At 34.6% G+C, this 19,910-nt stretch overlaps 2 protein-coding genes and 1 long non-coding RNA gene across 4 annotated transcripts; 1 reads left to right on the top strand and 2 right to left on the bottom strand.

The window, feature by feature from the left end:
* Positions 1-1,533: 1,533 nt before the first annotated feature.
* LOC124442858 (angiopoietin-1 receptor-like) lies at positions 1,534-17,189 on the top strand. Of its 2 annotated transcripts, none has more exons than XM_046993357.1 (17): positions 1,534-1,647; positions 3,571-3,672; positions 3,741-4,064; positions 4,846-5,175; positions 5,937-6,188; positions 7,287-7,571; positions 10,244-10,422; positions 10,820-10,904; positions 11,075-11,233; positions 11,995-12,111; positions 13,035-13,219; positions 14,907-15,029; positions 15,111-15,181; positions 15,502-15,542; positions 15,685-15,781; positions 16,250-16,349; positions 16,597-17,189. In XM_046993357.1, exons 1-17 carry the CDS (start codon positions 1,605-1,607, stop codon positions 16,768-16,770), a joined length of 2,667 nt encoding a protein of 888 aa, XP_046849313.1. In that variant the 5' UTR covers positions 1,534-1,604; the 3' UTR covers positions 16,771-17,189. The 2 variants fall into 2 exon arrangements, with proteins under 2 accessions (XP_046849313.1, XP_046849314.1); XM_046993358.1 differs by having other exon boundaries at positions 1,534-1,643.
* LOC124442865 lies at positions 7,222-14,467 on the bottom strand. Its single transcript, XR_006947381.1, has 3 exons — positions 14,308-14,467; positions 11,608-12,097; positions 7,222-7,408 (listed from the first exon to the last, which is right to left on the bottom strand). It is a non-coding gene; the product is annotated as an uncharacterized LOC124442865 (long non-coding RNA).
* Positions 16,868-19,908, bottom strand: LOC124442863 (glutathione S-transferase omega-1-like). The gene is made up of 5 exons (XM_046993372.1): positions 19,689-19,908; positions 18,695-18,863; positions 18,353-18,450; positions 17,471-17,591; positions 16,868-17,282 (listed from the first exon to the last, which is right to left on the bottom strand). The coding sequence occupies exons 1-5, from the start codon at positions 19,785-19,787 to the stop codon at positions 17,068-17,070; spliced, it is 702 nt and encodes a 233-aa protein (XP_046849328.1). The 5' UTR covers positions 19,788-19,908; the 3' UTR covers positions 16,868-17,067.
* Positions 19,909-19,910: the final 2 nt, after the last annotated feature.

Genomic DNA, 19,910 nt, shown 5'->3' on the forward strand with positions numbered 1-19,910 from the left:
CGCTCACCACGACATCTTCATTTGCTTTAAAGGGGTAACTGTTCGGATTAAAAGATTATTAAGCTGATAGATTTAGTCTATTTGATTGTGTTTCTGGCGTTGAACAATTTCACTTTCTTTTAATACAAAGAATATTCAACCTGTAACGATAGCAATCCGGAATAGTGGAAACGGGGCCTTAAACAGCATTCTATGTACCACAACATGAACACAGCATGCAGTGATGATTTCTTTGTTTACTCCCAAAGGAAAGTTTGGAAAATACCGTCCACACAAAAGACACTATTGACACAACTACATGGCCGTATTCTTAAGTATAAAGACTCTAACACTTTCGTGGTTATTGTCCGCAGGCTACATTGGATACGGGTTTAAAATACAGCTAGACAATGCGGTCAAACGTTCTGTGATATAATATTTTATGAAACAAGCTTTCGGCTGTCTGTCTAAAGCCTTCGACGGTTTATAAAAAAATAAATGGGATTGGATGTAAGTGCACAAAACAATAACGGAAATTTTCTACCTGTGAATGAACGTGAACTAATCCTTCTACAATCTCACGGAGAAGCCGCCACATACTGTGTTGGTCTTTGTACTATCCCTCGTCGATATAGCATTCCTTAGAGTACTCTTCTCACAATAATCCATCTTTATATAGAAACTGTGCGGAGTAAACATTGAATCTTCTTGCAAACTCTTTTGGTGATTGCTTCCACCCCACTTTCGAAATCAGATTCCTCGTCCAAAAGGAGAGACGCTGGTGGTTTATTTTTACATATTTTCAGCCAACTAACTTCCAAACTGTATGTGTGATTCATCGATATTTATTTTGAACATATCTTCAGAAGACTCAGTGTTATGATTTTCTATTGGAACCTCATCCTCGCTAAAGCTTTTATCGTCGTCAGCATGCTTGGAATCATTCGTGTTTTCATTGGTCCACGAGTCTTCATCCACAACTCTCGAGCGTACGCTAGATGCTTCAACTACGTTCAATTTCATCTGTTCCAATTATACGTGAAATGGCAATCAAATGTTGTAATTTGTACAATTAGAAATACAAAAACACTACTTTTATGTTTTTAATTTCGTGTTTTATTGAATTTGGAAGCATCACTTACTTTTATTTATTAATACAAAAAACTTTCCACATAGAAAGGTTTCTATGTTTTTTGAGGGAGGAATTTTGGCAATAAAGCACAGGAAAATTACCAAACATTCTGGACTGAAAAGTCAACAATGAAGAATTACAAAGACGTATCGTTTTATACAACTAGAGCCTAACTGTATCTTTTAAATTTTTATGACTAGTGTTTAGTTTTATTTCACACATAGCACAAAATCCACAAATTCTTTGACCTGTTGTCTTGAAAAGGTAAACTTTATCTATTCGTTAATTTAGTGTAAATTCAAATTGACTACACTCCTGTAAATCATCACAGCATACATTTTTTTATCAACGTAGACGATCGTGGACATGCCTCACTGCATGTAATAAACATCCGCTTTACAAATATATCATAAACCCTGTACAACTTGCTGACAGACATGATGGCCATGTCACCTGATGGATTTCAAAGTTATGTATTGGTGATTTGTATTGGATGTTGCTTGGCATGTATAGGTTAGACAAGGCAGACAAAGTAAGTGAGTGATCGTGTTTTAGCTTTTAAGTACATCAAGACTGTTCGATATTAACTAAGTGTTTATAATAGCTATACTATATTCGTTCAAGTACGTTAATATTTAAGACATTATTTAATAAAGAATACTACTTTCTGTAAATTTATATCAATCAATGCATGTTCTCATCTCAACATCAATAACGTCGTATGAAAGATGTATTGTTTTACTGAAAGATATCGCAGTAGCTGTAGTTTTCGGTGAATTTAAATGCTCAGATGTGTTTGATCATTTTACTCAAAGCAGTCTTTGTGAAAACTGTGCGCTCATTGAAAAACACTTTATGAAATTTTACTATCGCTATTTTCATCGCTCATTCTTTTTCAAATGCAAGCATTTTTATTTTCAAAGTCAAAGAATTTTCCTTTGTAGAACTCAAAAATATATAAAACTATAAAACAATACGATATGATAGTTAATTGCTTCAAGCCCGTTGAATTATTGGTAGTCGGATTTTCGAACAAAAGCAGTTAATTTTTAAATAGTATAATTTTAATACTTTTTTAAGTAGATAAAAGTATTTCATCCATACACCTGTGCTCGGTGATATCGGTCTTCCACCTTTAGTCTACAAACTTACTCAGCTATAATGATTTTAATGATTTTAATACAAATACAGTAAAGAAGCTTTGTCCGTGAACCAAAAACTTCCTAATTAAAATAATTGAACCCCCTCCCAATAAGGATGCTCTTGGTGCGCCTCTGAGTTGATCAATGATCACATGATAAAAATCCGCTACCACAACTTCTTTTGGAACTCCATTCCTTATTAAACTCTATTCCTCATTGAATTAAATCCCTTTCTTTCGAGAAAAAATTGCAACTTCTGCACATAGATAGTTCAGGGAACTATATTATATCTGTAAAAACCTTGTGTACGCTATGCCATATCCTACAATAGTACTTTTTATACGTAGTGTTTTGTCAAAAGCTTTTATGTGCAATTCATCTTTCTTTTGGATTTCTGCATGAAAACGATGTTGAGGAGGTTTTAAAACTGATTGAAATCAACAGGACATTAATAATTTAAAATGGATAAATCTTCCAGTCCATGCATGCTAGACTTCATATACAGTTTTATAAACACAAACATTAACCAGTTTCTTCATGAAGGATTATTTCTGAACAACATGAACTTTCACAAACTTTGCCGACATCCAAATATTACGTATTTTACAGCTACAATGAGAAGTAAATATCACTTGACCCATATTTAACAAACATATTAGGCTTTTTAAGGCTTAAGAACACAACACAAGTAGAGCAGCTTATAGCAACATATCGCTAAACCTACAGCATAAATATTTACCCATGCATAAGAGTTGTTCAAACCTGCAGCATAAGTATCTACCCATGCATAAGAGTTGCTCAAACCTGCAGCATAAATATTTACCCATGCATAAGAGTTGTTCAAACCTGCAGCATAAGTATTTACCCATGTATAAGAGTTGTTCAAACCTGCAGCATAAATATTTACCCATGCATAAGAGTTGTTCAAACCTGCAGCCTAAGTATCTACCCATGCATAAGAGTTGTTCAAACCTGCAGCATAAATATTTACCCATGCATAAGAGTTGTTCAAACCTGCAGCATAAATATCTACCCATGCATAAGAGTTGTTCAAACCTGCAGCATAAGTATTTACCCATGCATAAGAGTTGTTCAAACCTGCAGCCTAAGTATCTACCCATGCATAAGAGTTGTTCAAACCTGCAGCATAAGTATTTACCCATGCATAAGAGTTGTTCAAACCTGCAGCCTAAGTATCTACCCATGCATAAGAGTTGTTCAAACCTGCAGCATAAATATTTACCCATGCATAAGAGTTGTTCAAACCTGCAGCATAAGTATCTACCCATGCATAAGAGTTGTTCAAATAAATTACAGTGTATTTGTGGCTTGTGTTCAATGCGTTGTTTGCTGTGACGTCAAACACCGTGGCAAAGTATATAGATGAAAGTGAATCTTGTCGGCGTTTCAAACAAAATGGTGAGTTTATTGGATATTTGAGTATTGTTAACAATATAAAACTAAACACGTCAACGAATATCTTACAGGAATATTGCCTGTCATAAAATACTTCGCCGATCCATACCCCTTAGTAACCAAGGATACCAATGTTTCACTGTCTTGCACCGCGATCATCGTAAAAGAAAAGAACCCAAATGAAGAAAACGATCCCGATTTGCTGGAGACGATTCACTTCTATCGCAATAATGCAGCTCCGGGTTTTCATAATTGTGACTGGCGGGGGAAAATGGCGACTAATGGTACCTGCCATGTCACCGTGACGGATGTGAAACAAAATGATACGTTTAAATGTGTTATCCATGGAACATTTAATTTATGCAATGCTGCTTCAATCATGTTTGACGTAAGAGGTAAATCGTTGGGGGTCCAGTATTTAATTTATGCAAAACTTCTTCAGTCGTTAATGACGTAAAAGGTAAATCGATAGTGGTCGCAGAGCAGTTCTCTTTTGCAAGTGTTTATAAAATTTAGTAAACATGAGGTGCACTCTAACATATTGTGAAAATGGCGTGACTTCTCAATATATGGGCACATCACGCCATTTTAAAAAGTATCTTAATCGGTACAACAGTACTCTCCTTGCGCACCATCTTGGTGGTGTGGTGCGCACCATCTTGGTGGTCTGATGCGCACCACCTTGGTGGTCTGATGCGCACCACCTTGGTGGTCTGATGCGCACCACCTTGGTCGTCTGATGAGTTGAATTAAGCTCGCGAAAATCTCTCGTAACACGCGACCTTTTAACGCTCAACTGTCTCGTGGAATAGGAAAACGTGGTTCGAACGGGATATTTGGATTTTCAAAAGTCTTCTTATGTCTATGCATGAGTTCTTCTTCTAACTTTAATATCCAAGAATAAAGCTTCAAACAGTGTCTGTCTTTTTTACTTAAAATTTAAGGCATTCTTAAACATATATTTCATGCAATTTTGATTGTCTTTTTTTTATTTTTAACAATTTAACTGGATCATTTATAGTTTCATGTATCTCAACCACTAACAAGGATTAACTATTGTTTTTACAACTAGTTATCACAAAAATATTTACGTTGAAGAAGTAAATAGACAGTTTGGCTACGGCACTGATGTGAATAGTCTAGTATGCGTTTGTGACTTGTTTCTTTGTTTTCCAGTTACTACAGCCGCTGCTTTGCACAGTTTGTGGCCAATCGTAAAGTTTGTAGGAGAGGAAGAAGTTAAAATAGTCTGCATTTCTTCTGGACTACCTAAGCCCATCGTATATTGGCTGGTGAACGGTTCTTTCGTGTCAAAATCGAAGACAATGTTTCCAGTCATAGGGACTGCTACACAACAAGAAAAGGTTAAAAATGGCAGCAATGTATATTATGTCACCTCAACCATTAGTATCATTTATCGACAAAATCCAATTCGTGTGCAATGCTTTGCAAATAATTCTGCCGGTGAAGTTCGCAGTAATAACGCTTCTCTATTGGACATGAAAGGTACGAATTGAGAACACTTGAAGTGTTCATGAAAAGAAAATTTTGCTATTTTAATTATACTTTCATTGAAACTAACTCTTAAACTTACAATGGTCTTTTTAAAACAGTTCATGTACATCTCTTTTCATTCTCGAGTTTATGATATTTTTAATGTCCAATTTAGAAAATCAATGACGTCACATTACATAATGAATTGTGGCAAAATTTCAAAAATTCAAACATCTTTCAGTTTACCGGGGGAGTTTCGCATTTGCTGTTCTTGTCATTAAAAATAAACATGAAACGGCAAGATAAAAAATGCCCACGGACCATAGTGCTCTCTAACACATAATAGATAATGAAAATTTAATTGCAATTATGAGCTTTCAAGCCATTCTAAAGGATAATCTAGAAATTTAATTTAACATAAATATCATGATAATATTGTATCTCTTGCCAATGCAACAGTTTTGTGACAGTGGCAGAAGCAACGGAGTCCGTTTGTAAAAGCAACGTTGTTTCGACACGTCATATCGTTGTTTGTAAAGCACATCTGTGGAACACCAACTTCCCTTTCATATTTGTCAGGTCTGAATTCGGCTCATGACGTAAGAATTTACATTTCAATTGATTATTTAAGATAAATGACACATGACCTAATATTCTGAACTCATGAAACATGTGAAAAGAAATATCCATTCATTTCTATCGTATTTTGTGGAGACGTCAGATATATTTTAGAGATTTCAAATATTTCTTATTCAACGAATTTCTTATTCTAGTTGAAGATCTCACGCCCACTATTTGGAAAGCGTCTTGGAGCAACGTCTTTTTTGACGACAGACATGACAACGTTACAACTTATAACGCTTCAATTAGCTGCAGTAAAGAATTTTCGCAAGATATTATGGTGATCAATGATCAGAGTGCCACATTTACACTCACAAATCCATTTCTCGGTAAATGTCAGATTAAAGTTAGCTCACTTAACGACAACGGAGATGCTGCTTTTGGACAAATAGCATTCATTTCAGGTAAAAATGTGAAATGGGTAAATCCATTATTACCTGACAAATTGATAAAATAAACTTATAAAATATCCATCATTAATTGAATATTTAAGATAAAAACGAGAATAATAGTTTAGTGATGTTTGAATATTTTACAGACTGACTCTAACTGAATTATTGTCCTCTCTCTTATATCAAATATTGATTTAAAGATGGATATCTTTTTGGAGAATGTTTCGTTTTCTACTTTATTAGAAAAAGTTTAAATACTGTCAAACGTTTGACAACCGTCATTTTGCTTCGTTGTCACATTTGCCTGCAGCATGAATGCAATTTTTTGAAAATTATTAAAATAGCACACACGATCAATCTCTCAAGAAAAAATTCACCAATAACGTCCGAAAACAATAGTTGTCAGTCAATGAGGTTTGCATAAAATAAAATTGTTCGGAGGAACGTATATGTTGTGTATGCAGTTCCTCTATACTGAGAAAGAGTAAATAAAAAGGAAACGAGTGTTTTCATATTCATGCTAATGCTCCTTTTCTCATTATGTTAGATATTTGATAACTATTGATAAAAATATCTCCAACAACGAATATAATATTTGATGCATTTTCATCGTTACATTAAATATGAGCAAAGTTTGGGTGATCACTTAAAATGCTAGCCGAAGAATAAGTGCAATGAAGCAAAGGACACGGAATAAAAATACCGGAAGTTACTCCAAAGATTAAGACTCTGCGTGTTCGCCTGAAGACTCGTCATTGCAGCATTTACTAGCTTATGTTAACAGAATTTAGCGAAAGACTCAAATCTGCCTGCCTCCCTTGTGATAAACAATGAACAATTCCTCGGCATCTGTCATGTCTGTTTTTTATGGGGCGGCGTGAAAACCTTTGAAAGCAATGTCTTTGTGAAATTAGAAAAATATCGCCTGAAAACATGCTTATATTCGAGCTCGTTTGCAGCTTGTGTGTCTATTTTTTATACAAACCAGAAAAAAATAAAGTTAACCACTAATCTAACGAAGTTAGTAAAGTAACAAACTACTAACCTCAAACCATTTTCTCTGTAATTTGACAAGTTGTCGGTTAACACGTTATTAATCCTTTATTAAAGAGCGATTTCCGCCACCAGAGAACGTTATGATTTCAAATATCACCGAGTCATCTGTTGTTCTTCGATGGACTCCGATCAACAAACAGCAATGGAAGCATAACGTGAATGGTTACAAAGTCATCCTGAAAAGCAAAATAGAAATAGTTGATTATAGACTTGCGAGCAATAGTTCTGAGTTAATGCTCAGCAAACTGCAGCATGCAACGGGTTATAATGTTTCCGTAACAGGAATTGGTGACATCTTCGAGGGAAAACAAAGTGAATGGATTTATTTCAAAACAAATGGTGAGATATTGAGGATGATGTGTGTAAATCCCATCTAATCTCAAGTAAGAACGTTAGTTAGTTGTCTGCATCATTTAAATTGAAAAAAATTTTTTTTAAATATCGAGGAATAATAATGTGGATTTTTCCAGCACCTTCAAACATAGCAAATCCACCTTTCCGACGGTAAACACACGTGTCAAAAATACGAGATCAAATTACCAAATTCGGACAATCAAATGGTCGGATATAGTATTGTATTTGTAGAATAGTGGCAGCAAAATAGAAAGAAGATGCTCTTGGGGCATTTGTAAATCTTATTTTAAAAATCCGGAAAGACTAATTATAAAGACAGAAGGCGTAAAGCCTGTTCTCTACTAGCCACGTATCGTAACGTATCGTAACAAAACGTAACATGGCGCATGCGTGACTGTGCCTATTGACCATCAAATTCATAAGCACGCATGCGCCATGTTATGTTTTGCTACGATACGTTACGATACGTGGCTAATAGAAAACAGGCTTAATACTGAATAAAAACCATTTTCCATCAAATCAAAGGAAAGCTTGGATATGATATGTAATATATATGCAGATACAAAGTTTTAGAGAAAAATAAAAACATCTCTAACATTGTCACAGATATTACGAGTGGCGTAACAAAGTGTTGACGAGTTTTGATATGCATTTGTCAAAACAAACTTAAGAAGACAAAGAGCATGCCAAAAATATATGATTGAAAACTTGCTCAGCACATCTACAAGCACCAATTTCAGAGCTTGCTCTGTCACAGATTAATTGAGAATTAATCTGAGCATGCGTAGTCAACGCCGCCAACTCTCCAAGTTCATGGTCATGACAACGGCCAACTGTAAGTAATAGTACCAATTATGGAGTAAATAGCACGCTCAGTCACAAATTTTCGGATAAATCATCTGCGCATGCGCAGTAGTGACTTTAACAACACCACAACTTTCGTAAGCCTTTGAATTTTGGTATATATATGTATAAAGCCAATATTAGGTATAGTAGATGTCAACCAGCAGTGGAAGCTGGGTGCGATATAGTATGCAGTGGCTTAGAGGCCCACACTTCGGTGGCGACCGCACTCTCCCTGCGTACCCCGAGCAAAGCCTATCGCTTAACATGCGGCTTTCTAGTGCCTTACGTATAACAAGGTATCGGGAAGCATGGCCCGAAAACGGGTTTTTTTTTGTTTTCGAATTTTATCTTTTTGTTCTCATAAAATAAACAAAGCAATGTTTCAATTAACTTCTTCTGACACTGTGCCTTTTTTTGACACTTATAATTTAAGACAACCTTAAACATGTTTTAAACAATTTTTATTGATTTATATCTTTTTGATTTAACTCTCTTATTTACTGTTTCTCATGTTTCACGAGCAAACCATCCATGGGCTTCATGGCAGACAGGATTATCTGGTCCCTTAATAAACATGAGACGCTCTAGTGCTCAACTATCGGGAGGGTATCGGGGGGGTATGGATCGAAAACCGGATTTTTTGTTTTCAAAATTTGTCTTTTTTTACAAGAATTCTTCTCATAGAAGAAACTAGAACATCCAAGGATACTGCAAAGGTTGAAACAACTTCTGCCTTTTTGACTTATAATTCAGTAAACCAAATCGAAACATGTTTATACGCTTTTTAGTTGTTATCTTCTACAATGTAACTTTCTCATAACTCTCTCGTAACAAACGAGAGCCTCCTTACAGGCATATACAATGTAAATCTTACATCATGAACGAAAGCACCCATGGGTCTTTTGGAAAAAAGGGACTACATACTTTTTCAATAATAGTTTTACAATGATAACATTTAATAAGCCAAGCCATTTGTATCGTCTAAAATGAGCCCTTATGTCATACAATTTTAATTTATTTTGGATAGTAAATTTCTTTTTACTTTTCAATATTTTCATGATTCAAGCTAGAAAGCAACTTCTCTTCTCGAGTAATTTTGCAATTAAACAGCACACTTTAGACTCAAAGGAATTCTTTTGATCGCATAAGGACAACAGTATAATTTATTACGTAAATGCATGTAGTATGCATTTCGTTGTAAGAAACCACCCTACCAAAGAATATCAAGATCCGATTTTAGCTGCATCGAGCAAAGAAAATTGCAAGTCATGTTATTTTTATGATATTTATAATTCGACATATCATGAGATTCCAGATGATATTCATGACTGGCCTTTGAATACAATTAACACATATTCATAATAAGACAAAGTTTTATGTTATCATTTATCATTTACGTGAATAACTTGTAAATGAACCTGAAAAGCCAGTTTTAGGGAGATTTTATCCATCAATAATAATAATGGTGATTAGTGATTATAAGACAGCGAAATCAACATGTAATAAAAATAACAGTTCAAAAATTTGTATGGTTTGCTTTTTTGAGCTTTATGCAGCTGGAATCCGTATAGGATATTCTTAAGTCACGCCGTAAAGGCCCGTAACAATCCTTATAAAAAAGTCATTAGCGCGACAACATGCCAGTATTCAAGCCTCACTTCGATCGTTATGCTTTTTCGAACCCAAAATTGTTAATATTTACTGTTATGCCTTCTGCCTGTATAAATAATCGTTCTGAATAACTAGAATCAGATTCACAAATGCCCCCAAACTCAGAAAGCATCATTCAATAATTAATATTTTATTTTTAGATATGATTGCGAAAAAAAGAAATAAATTATCAACAACAGAGAGCAATGATTTCAAATCATTTATAGTCATTATACCGTCTTGTGCAGTCGTTGTTGCTTTTCTCATAACATTTTGTGTTCTTCTCAAATATTTTCGAAAGCACAAACATGGATTGTCGAAAGAAAATACGCCGGATGAGGTAAAGTTAATCATGATCTCAATAAGATTAATGTACATTTGATGGTCATATCATTGAACTGAATATGTAACTGGATAGCTATCTAAATATTGCGTACTTGCATGAATGCAAAAAGTTGCATGTTGCTAAAGTTCTGCCTTTTGGCTTACTGTTAAAACCATGTCCAACAGAGAATTTAAAAAAGTAGAGTAAAAACCAAGTTTTCGAAAATTACTTTTTCTGTACGCAGCTAACAAATGTAACGGAACTTTTTATTGGCCGGGCGTGGAAGGATTGGAACTAGTTGAACTACTAGTCGAACTTGAAGGCCGTCTAGTTGTATCAAGTTCAAATGATCAGACCACTCAGATAGATTACCCTCCCTAAACTAGAGCCCGCAATTTATTACTTCATTTAGATGGAGAATGCTCGACGAGCTTCCCAGGATAATCTCAGGATTCTTTTTCCAGAGTATTTTGGAGACGAGGCAACAGAAGCCGAAGGTGAGAGAATTATTATTTCCTTGCATATACAAGATACGAACACTTATTTATACAGAATATTGGGGGAAAAAATGATATCGATCAAAATAGTCGGTTTTCTTTTCGTATCTTTGTATCTTGGTGAAAATGGATTGTCGACATGTTTTGAAACAGGAGTTTAATCTTTTTAGACATTTCAAGATGGGAAATCGAAGCCAATCAGTTGGCGATATTTGATCATGTTCTTGGAGGTGGACAATTTGGCGTAGTAAAAGAGGGTTTACTGTTGAGTAAAGATGGACCTAACGCAAATAACAACGACATTCCCGTGGCAATTAAGACTCTCAGAGGTAAATCAATTTTCATTTAGTAAATAATATACCTATGTCAAAGTGCATTTTTTGCTAAGTAATAAAATAGCCATGCAGATTAAGAGAGCTGGTTTTTGCTGATGACTTTTCCTGTTTTTCTTTCAACGCAAAATTCTCTTGGAAAACATAAAATTTTTAAGCGTAGCTAAGACAAGCAAGATCTTTCGCATGTGTACATATTGAGGACGAAATTGAATTGAAATGACTTAGCTCACTGTTCGTTTCGAAGATTAAAATGCAACATACCAAATTTGGAGTTGATCATAAAATGTTATGAAAATATATCATAGTTTTGAAGCAAGAAAACGCTTAAATATACCACTAATTTTTACAAAAATAAGGTTTAAACTTACTGATGAATAGTTCCAACAGCCATAAGCTTCTTCTTAGTTTATGACTTCACGTTTACCCAAATGTTCTGCCATTTTGTTACCATAATTTGCCAGTCCATTAGATTAAGAGTATGCGCTATTTCCCGACAAGAGAACCATTAAGATTGCAGAATACGCCCCATCAAGCGCTTGTGGCATTTTAATGATTCCACATATGTCATAGCCATGCAGCTTTGGATACTACTTGGCATCGTATGATTTTTTTTGTTTTTCTTTTGGGATTGTTGTAACCATGCAGCCGACACATTTAGTCCTGTCTTGCATATGTTTCTTTACTCATTCACTTCAAAAAGAACACACATCTTTATCTGTTAAAGCAGCTTTCCATCAATTTCTTATTTAATTCAGCCAATCGTGGCCAAAGTGATTGGTTTGATTTGATGCGAGAATTCGAGATTCTGCAGCATTTAAACATCACTGGTCATGAAAACGTAGTCAAACTCTACGGGGCCTGTGCACAAGAAGGTATGTCACAAAAATAAATACAATTTTGAAGAACTCGCGAATGAAGGTTAAAAAAAGATTAATTATATAAAATAGTCTTTGGAAGATATGGAGGAGAATTCAGTTTGGGTATGAACGACCACAAGTTGCACAATGTTTAATTGTGATATTCAGAGGCGTAACTAGAACGGGGTGTATATTCATATATTCCGTTGTGCCCTACTGATTTCTGTTGAAAGTGAATTGAATTTCAAAAGAAATCAGCAGGGCACAACTGAATATATGAATATACACCCCCCGTTCTAGTTACGTCTCTGGTGATATTTTCCTATCGTTGGAATTCACAAGTAGCCTATTTTCATTGATAATAAATTTTCGTACACTAACTAAAAATATAACCTAAATGTAATAAAATGGAAATTGTTTGGTTTGATAGCCAGCATGTCATGTCGTGCTATGTAGTTTTTTTTTATGTTGATTCATGAAAGAAAAAATGCTAATGATCATGAGGCAAATGCGCGAAGACTGGATAGCGTTATCCATTGGAAAGTAAAATTTTCAAACTTGTAAAAAAGTTGTTTATATTTTCCTTACGACATAGAAATTTTTGTAATCATGGAAGCAATATTAGTGAAGGCTCATCTCAAATCTGATATTTTTCTCTTTTAAGAGGTTTTCAAACGTTCAAAAAAATTTGCTATTCAGTGGATAGCGCTATTCGATCTTCATGCAACCGGCCCCTGAATTTTATATAGCATAACTAAAGTTGAGGGCTGGCTACGCTTCTGGAACGCGAAATGAATCACTTCATGTATAAAAAAAGTTGATTCAATTAAAGTCATTCTTTTCTTAAAATATTTACATTTTATGTTGAGAAACATCCCACATAGTTTTTTTTTTGATTAAAGCACATGAAAATTTCGTCATTTGAAACTGCTTTTCAGTTCCTATCATGTTGGTTATGGAATATTGTAAAAATGGAAACCTAAAAGATTTCTTAATAAACAGTCAAATGTATCCAGATTCCGATGAAAGCTACACAAATATCTACTCAAAGCTTACAGAAAGGCAACTCCTTACTTTTGCCGTGGAGATATGCAAAGGCATGATATACTTGGATGAACAAAAGGTATATTACTGTAAATACAAGGTGTCACAAAAAAACCAGAACCCATGGAAATTAGGCATTCGCTTAAATTCACAACAGCAAACTTGACTGCTCTGCGCCTCAGGGATTTTAAAGGATTTGTAGGATATTAGTGAGTGATATTAGTGGCAAGACAAGTTAAAAGCACTGTCATACACTGATTTTTGCCTCAAAATTACTATGTGAAAGCTTCGTAAAATCAAAGCAAAATTACCTGAGTTAAAAAAGCCACTGAAAACATAATCATATTTTCCATAAGTAGCAACAAACATGGGCAATTAGAGTGTGACTAAATTAACAAGGCAGAAAAAATAGCTTTTGCAGACTAAATTATTTCATGCAGATTCATATACTGTACATAAATATTTGTGCAGCTTCTGTTTTCTTTGGAGCACCGTGAACACTTCAATGAGCCAGACAAGATTAGTACCATTATTTACACATTTGTAGACTCTGGGAATGTGCTGTATCATGATTCTGGTAAAATTTTAATATCGAGATACATAGCCAGACATTAAAGATTTTGTGTTTAGTTTCGTGTTACTTGCACTGATAAAGTATTTTATGGTGTTTGCCCTTGCCCATGATATCACAGTTTTATTTTTCGGTCGAGGGTCGGGGGGGAGGGGAGGAGTAAAAAAGCAACATGACAAACCCGTAATGTAGTAACACAATAATGCAGAATATTCTTCATTTTACTATTTAGTAAATTTTAAAACGCTTCCAAGAGGGAACTATTCATTAAAAAACTAACAATCCCGACTATTCATTTCCCTGATGTCAAATTTTACTTATTACAAGTAACTGCATGCATGTATGAATGCGAACTGTCGGTGCGATGCAATAGTTCCTAAGTAGGTCATTTCCAAAGTCTATTGTCTACATTATAAGTCATATGTATTTTTGTGCTCACATATAATCCTTGCTGTTAAGAATATTCCCAACATTAAAGAAACAGATAATGATGATAGTAGCGGTAGAAAATATCGTTATCTATTTATGCCAGTTTTGGCTAAGAATATGGCTTAAATATTAGAAGCGACTTATTTCAAATCAAAACTGCATCTTACCTCACAAGACTGATGAGGACGAAAGCTTGGTTATCGACACATAAAACACAAATTTCTCACGCTGATATCCGCACGAAAACGACGAAATAACATGTACATCATGTTCATCTTTAAAACAGGCGCCATTTTTCATGCTTATTTTTGTTTGGTCACTATCTTAATCCTGTTATAATCTGATTAAGACCAGTTAAAACCAAAAACCGGTTTTTATAATTCATACGTCAAAAGATGTGACGTCACTAGAGGTCCAAGAATTCACAGGACTGGAGTTCTACTTACTTGTGTAAACTTCTGTATTTTCTAATTTGTATACTCGCTTTAATACGCGATGAATGCGGGCAAAGACCGGGAAATAACTTTTGGTAAAAACAAGAACTTTTATCTCAACTTGTTGTTCATATGGAGTATGATCTTAAATTACTCTAGTAAAGAATATGAGCTTACTTAGAAGAACGAACACCTATCTTAGGGAAAAAATAGCGTTTACAATACCCCAAAACCATGAAGAACATGTTTTATGCATACCAAGCCTCGGGAAAGATTTTTTGTACAGAAGTCAAAAGCGTTTTCCTGAGTCTAAAATTTTATCTTTTTTTAAGGTTGTGCACAGGGATATTGCGAGTCGCAACATCCTCCTTACTGAGAAACTTGTACCAAAAATCTCAGATTTTGGACTGGCACGAAAACTTGACGTCACACGTCACTATATTGTCAACAAGAATGTGTGTTATATATTTGCCTGTTTCACTGATCGTGTGGGTATTATTTATATAGTTTTGGATTATTTTTTACGTACTTTGCAGAAAATGCTGCCAGTAAAATGGATGTCGATTGAATCTTTGTTATATGGGCGATTCACTTCGGAGTCTGAAAGGTAAGCCGTTTTCTTCATAGTCATTTTCAACCTTTTTTTCTCTTTAAAGTTATTTTGTTTTTCAAATATGATCAAGCGGCGCCATGCATGACAAGGTTGTGGTTATTTTTATCACATAATAAGATGATACAGTAAAGAATTAGCAGATTTTGCATAAGCTGACGTTTGATCACAATTCTGCCTTGTCGTTGACCGTATTTCACCTCATTTCTGAATCAATGGTCAAAGCATGCGACTGAAACGTCATCTTTGAATTGGTTCCCATTGAACAATGTAATGACCTTTATTTTAATATATATATTCTTTTATTTTCATTCAAGATGGTCATACGGGATACTATTGTGGGAAATTTGTACTCAAGGTGAGCAGGAAATATTTAGATAAAATTTTGCTCTCCCCTCCGACAAACCATTGTGGTATAGCGCTATGATTAGCTGCAACGATAAACTCGAGCATATTGAAAATAATGCAACTTCATTATCTCCATGCTATCATTTCTTTAGCTCAGGAACCTTACAGTGATCTATCGCCTTATCATATCGTCGATTATCTCGTTGAGGGTAACAGAATGGCCTGTCCACCTCATTGCAACCAAGAAATGTAAGTTCACAGCTAAATATTCGTGACTTTGACAACCTTTGGCAGCCCCTACAGCAGCAAGTTTGTTTAAAGCTGGCTCGTCACAACAGTCACGTAAGCAGTCTGCAAGTTTGGTCACATATGTAAATATAATGGTGATCACTTATTGGTGCTCATTCACTGTAAAATTTCTCTAAGATTAAATAATTTTTAAAAAATTACTAATTTGAAATTCATTATACATAGCATTCACCAAACTTGCAGATAGCAAGCTAGCGGGAAGATTGTGTGACAGTTGTGTTGACAGTTTAACTATCAGCCAGCTCGCTAGAGTATTGATGATCTCACTCATCTTGTCGAACTAGCATTTGACAAAGTAATTTCTGAACGTAAACTCATTACAAAACGTATTTAAAACAATGCGCCATTGAAACTTGGAAATATTTATAACTGCTCATAACAGACAATAGTTTTGATTATTTTGTAAAGATATTCATTGATGTCAGACTGCTGGTCACACGATCCAGAGAACAGACCTAGTTTCTCAGAAATTTACCGGTCACTGAACGAAATGCTGACATGTAATGAGGTACGAGAAAATAATTATACAAGCAAACGCCATTACGTTAGTCTCGAGATCAGACAAACAAACAGCCAAAATACTGATGTCTCATGAAGAATATGATAGATTCTTTCATCAACCTCGCCAAGCGTTGCCTAACATATATTTATCAATTGCAACCTCCATTCGATAACATAAAGTTTATAACTACTTGTACATTCCGCTACTTTAAGCATCACGCACGCAATTGACAAGAATTTACAAACATTTTTAGAAATGTTACATCAACATAGAAATTTTTCACGATACGAATGAACCAATGACGTCAGAATCGCGAAGTCCTTCCGGAGACCTAACGACAAGTCTAGCAGATTCTGCGATCGTGATCAATGACAACACAATTGGTAGCAATTCTGAGTCTAATGTCATATTTGATACAGCTGTTTGAAGTTGAAGTCGAATATTACCCAGTGAAAATTAAAAAAATATTCTGTTGTTAGCTACTTTCATAGACAGCGAAAAAAAAGACAAGATTAAACTGTTGATACACTTAAACTTTCTTCCTTTATTTCGGGTATAAAAATTGAAACACACATACGACTATATGACTACACAATCAAGGTAAAGAGAAAAATCAGGGAATCACGATTAATGCCAAAAACAATATTCTAATTTTTCAGCTGCGTCATACTGGACTATGTCAATAATATTGTTAAGTATTACGTCATGCGATTGTATTTTTAACTCAAAAATCATACTGAGCTTTGCCACTTAAATATCCTTCATAGAACTTCGAATGTTTTTCTGTAGAGTGTTGTGTTGCTTTCACAGCAGAATCATTTTTCATTAAATTAAACCAGTTACTAAGATTTGGATGTTGGTCAGCGCTCAACGAATACACCGCGGGAGTTCGTTCAAACCAAGGCCAGATCATGTAGTCTGCCATTCCCACCTGGTTACCTTGGAAACAAAAGAAAAAATGCATTTTGAGGCACAAGAGAAAAAAAATTTTGAAAATTGGAATAAAGTGAGGAATTTTATTTTTTAATTCGTTATTCTTGAAGACGTCTTGAATTTAAAAATGGCTATATATTTGCTTTTATAAGAATTATAATGTTAGTAAGCAATGATAAAAAATGCTGACTCACCAGAAAAGTACTTTGACTTGTTATCAACTAGGTATTTCTCAGCATTAGATAAATTCTTAACAAATTCCTCTTTTGTTTCGTCTGTTTTTTGTTTCATATACTTGTAGAATGAAGGGATGAACTGTGCAAACAAATCAGAAAGATTACAGAAAACAAATGACGTTTTTATCCGTTTGGTGAATCAACTTCTCTTGAAATTGAAATTTTCGCGTTGTTTGACAAAACAAGTAGAAGTTGATTTGCACCAATACTTTCAAAAGTAGAAATAAATCCTCCCCTTATTTGGTACTTTTAACAAAACAGTACATGAACGGACCAGAAATCGATTCTCAAATGACAAATACGTACTTGACATTGAGGGGGGGGGGGCGTTAAAACAAGGAACGGTCGTTCTTACGCATAAGACGTTGACATTTCGAGAGTTTTGCCAAGGAACCAGAAAGAGAGGGGGTGCATTAAAACAAGGAATGGTCGTTGCTTATGGAGAAGTCGTTGCTTATGGAGAAGTCGTTGCTTATGGAGAAGTCGTTGCTTATGGAGAAGTCGTTGCTTATGGAGAAGTCGTTGCTTATGGAAAGTCGTTGCTTATGGAGAAGTCGTTGCTTAAGGAGAAGTCGTTGCTTAAGGAGAAGTCGTTGCTTATGGAGAAGTCGTTGCTTATGGATAAGACGTTGACATTTCGAGAACTTTACCATTCAGTCTAATACAACATGATAAGAATATTCTATCTTCCTAAACTATGTTTCTCTCAAAATTTCTTTTTTCTTTCTTTTCAAAATGCATCATTCACATGCTTCTGACAATACAGATCAAAAAAATCTCTACCACCAGTCAACCTTATATGAAAATAATACAAAATCAAAAGAAACATAAACCACTCACAGTTTTACCATACTTGTCGATAAGTAATTTTTGCTTGGCTCTTTCGATAGGATCTTTTGAGTGAAGCTGTTTCTCAGGAAACATTTCATCAATCAAATCTATAAAAATATCAATATGTACAAATGGCCTCGCTCTTTGTAGAAAAACGTTATGTAAAAATAATATACAGTTCCATAACGATATGCAACATGCATCACCATTCAATGTTGAATAATCAAGGGCAGAACCGCCTTACCTTAAATTTAGTAAGTAATAAACAATGACAGATGAAGCATTACAAAGGTTTACATTACACAAATGTCTGAGAGAAAACTGCTACTCTTAAATACCCATTAAACCCACCTGAAATAACAAGAGATTCACCAATTGTTTCACCATTAGGAAATTCGATTGCAGGGACGGTCCGAGAAGGATTGATGGCTGGATACCATTCAGGAAGTTCAGTGCGTAATTTTACATTCACAATGTCTAAGTCCACAAGACCTTTAGCAGCTACAACAAGTCTTGGTCTCTAGAGAATGTTTAAATTTAAGATTTTTTGTTACAAAGATTATTCTTTCATCAGAGAAACAGCTTCTGAATTTAGCACTGTCTTTCACAAATGGTGAGAGCCAGTAAAGATCACAGGAAGGGAGACACAAATTTCCTAAATATAGGTGTGGCTATTGGGTGTGGTCTTTGGAGAAGCCCCTTTATACCTAGTAGACAAATTTTCTTTGGACAATACAGAATTGAAATCAATGAAGTACGCAATTTTGTTGTACAAAACAAAACTTTAAAATAAAAATTATTATAACATGGAAATAAAGACAACTTAAAATGGAAAAAAACATGATATTTTCAATTTTTTAATAACTCAAGCGCATATCAAGGTTTAGGGAAAAAAATATTAGAATCATTAATTTCAAAATCAAAATACTCTAAAAATAGGTTATAAAATTCAAATGTTCAAAATTACTAGTTTATTATACCTAACGCTGGATTCAAGACTGTAACAAAAGAAATTCTTGGATTAATTTAAATGTTAAACAATATTTTAACAAATGACCGGTGAATGTCAACAGCTAATATTAGTCTTAGAAATTGATCCAAAATCTGTTTCACCTGTTTGTACTATGGCCTAATACTAGACCTTCAATATGATAATATCAAAAAATGTATACGATATACATCATTATAGTGCACCATTTAACAAATCAATATATGGATGAACAGTAGCAATAAATACACATATACAAAAGTTTTGCCCTCTCTTTATAGTTATAACTATGTAGACAATTCCATTAAATCACAAACTCGATCAATCGATGTTCGATCTATGCATTTAGATTTTTACCTGAGCAAAAGGGCAAAATGCCATGCTGTAAATACGGAATTTTTTGGCGACGTCAAATGGAGGCTTTGCATCTCCAGTTTGAAGATGTTTCGAAGACATTGTTCTGGTGGAATAAAAAATTCCTATTGAGTATCGAGTTTGACCTCTGACTACGAAAATAATGACGATGGAATTTCAAGATATGGTCGAATGGTGAGTAAATTACGTAACTCACTCTTTTCC

Source organism: Xenia sp. Carnegie-2017, unplaced genomic scaffold (assembly GCF_021976095.1).
Source record: "Xenia sp. Carnegie-2017 unplaced genomic scaffold, XeniaSp_v1 HiC_scaffold_20, whole genome shotgun sequence".
In the NCBI taxonomy this organism is placed as follows: Eukaryota; Metazoa; Cnidaria; class Anthozoa; order Malacalcyonacea; family Xeniidae; genus Xenia; species Xenia sp. Carnegie-2017.

Bases quoted from the DNA above. Each gene is read 5' to 3' on its own strand.
- LOC124442858 (XM_046993357.1), top strand. From the start codon at position 1,605: ATGTTGCTTGGCATGTATAGGTTAGACAAGGCAGACAAAGTAA. The intron at 7,572-10,243 runs GTGAGATATTGA...TTTTATTTTTAG, and splicing joins GATTTATTTCAAAACAAATG to ATATGATTGCGAAAAAAAGA. The intron at 10,905-11,074 runs GTGAGAGAATTA...TAATCTTTTTAG, and splicing joins CGAGGCAACAGAAGCCGAAG to ACATTTCAAGATGGGAAATC.
- LOC124442863 (XM_046993372.1), bottom strand. From the start codon at position 19,787: ATGTCTTCGAAACATCTTCAAACTGGAGATGCAAAGCCTCCATTTGAC. The intron at 18,864-19,688 runs GTAAAAATCTAA...AACATTCTCTAG, and splicing joins CATTTTGCCCTTTTGCTCAG to AGACCAAGACTTGTTGTAGC. The intron at 18,451-18,694 runs GTGGGTTTAATG...ATATTTTTATAG, and splicing joins TGAATCTCTTGTTATTTCAG to ATTTGATTGATGAAATGTTT.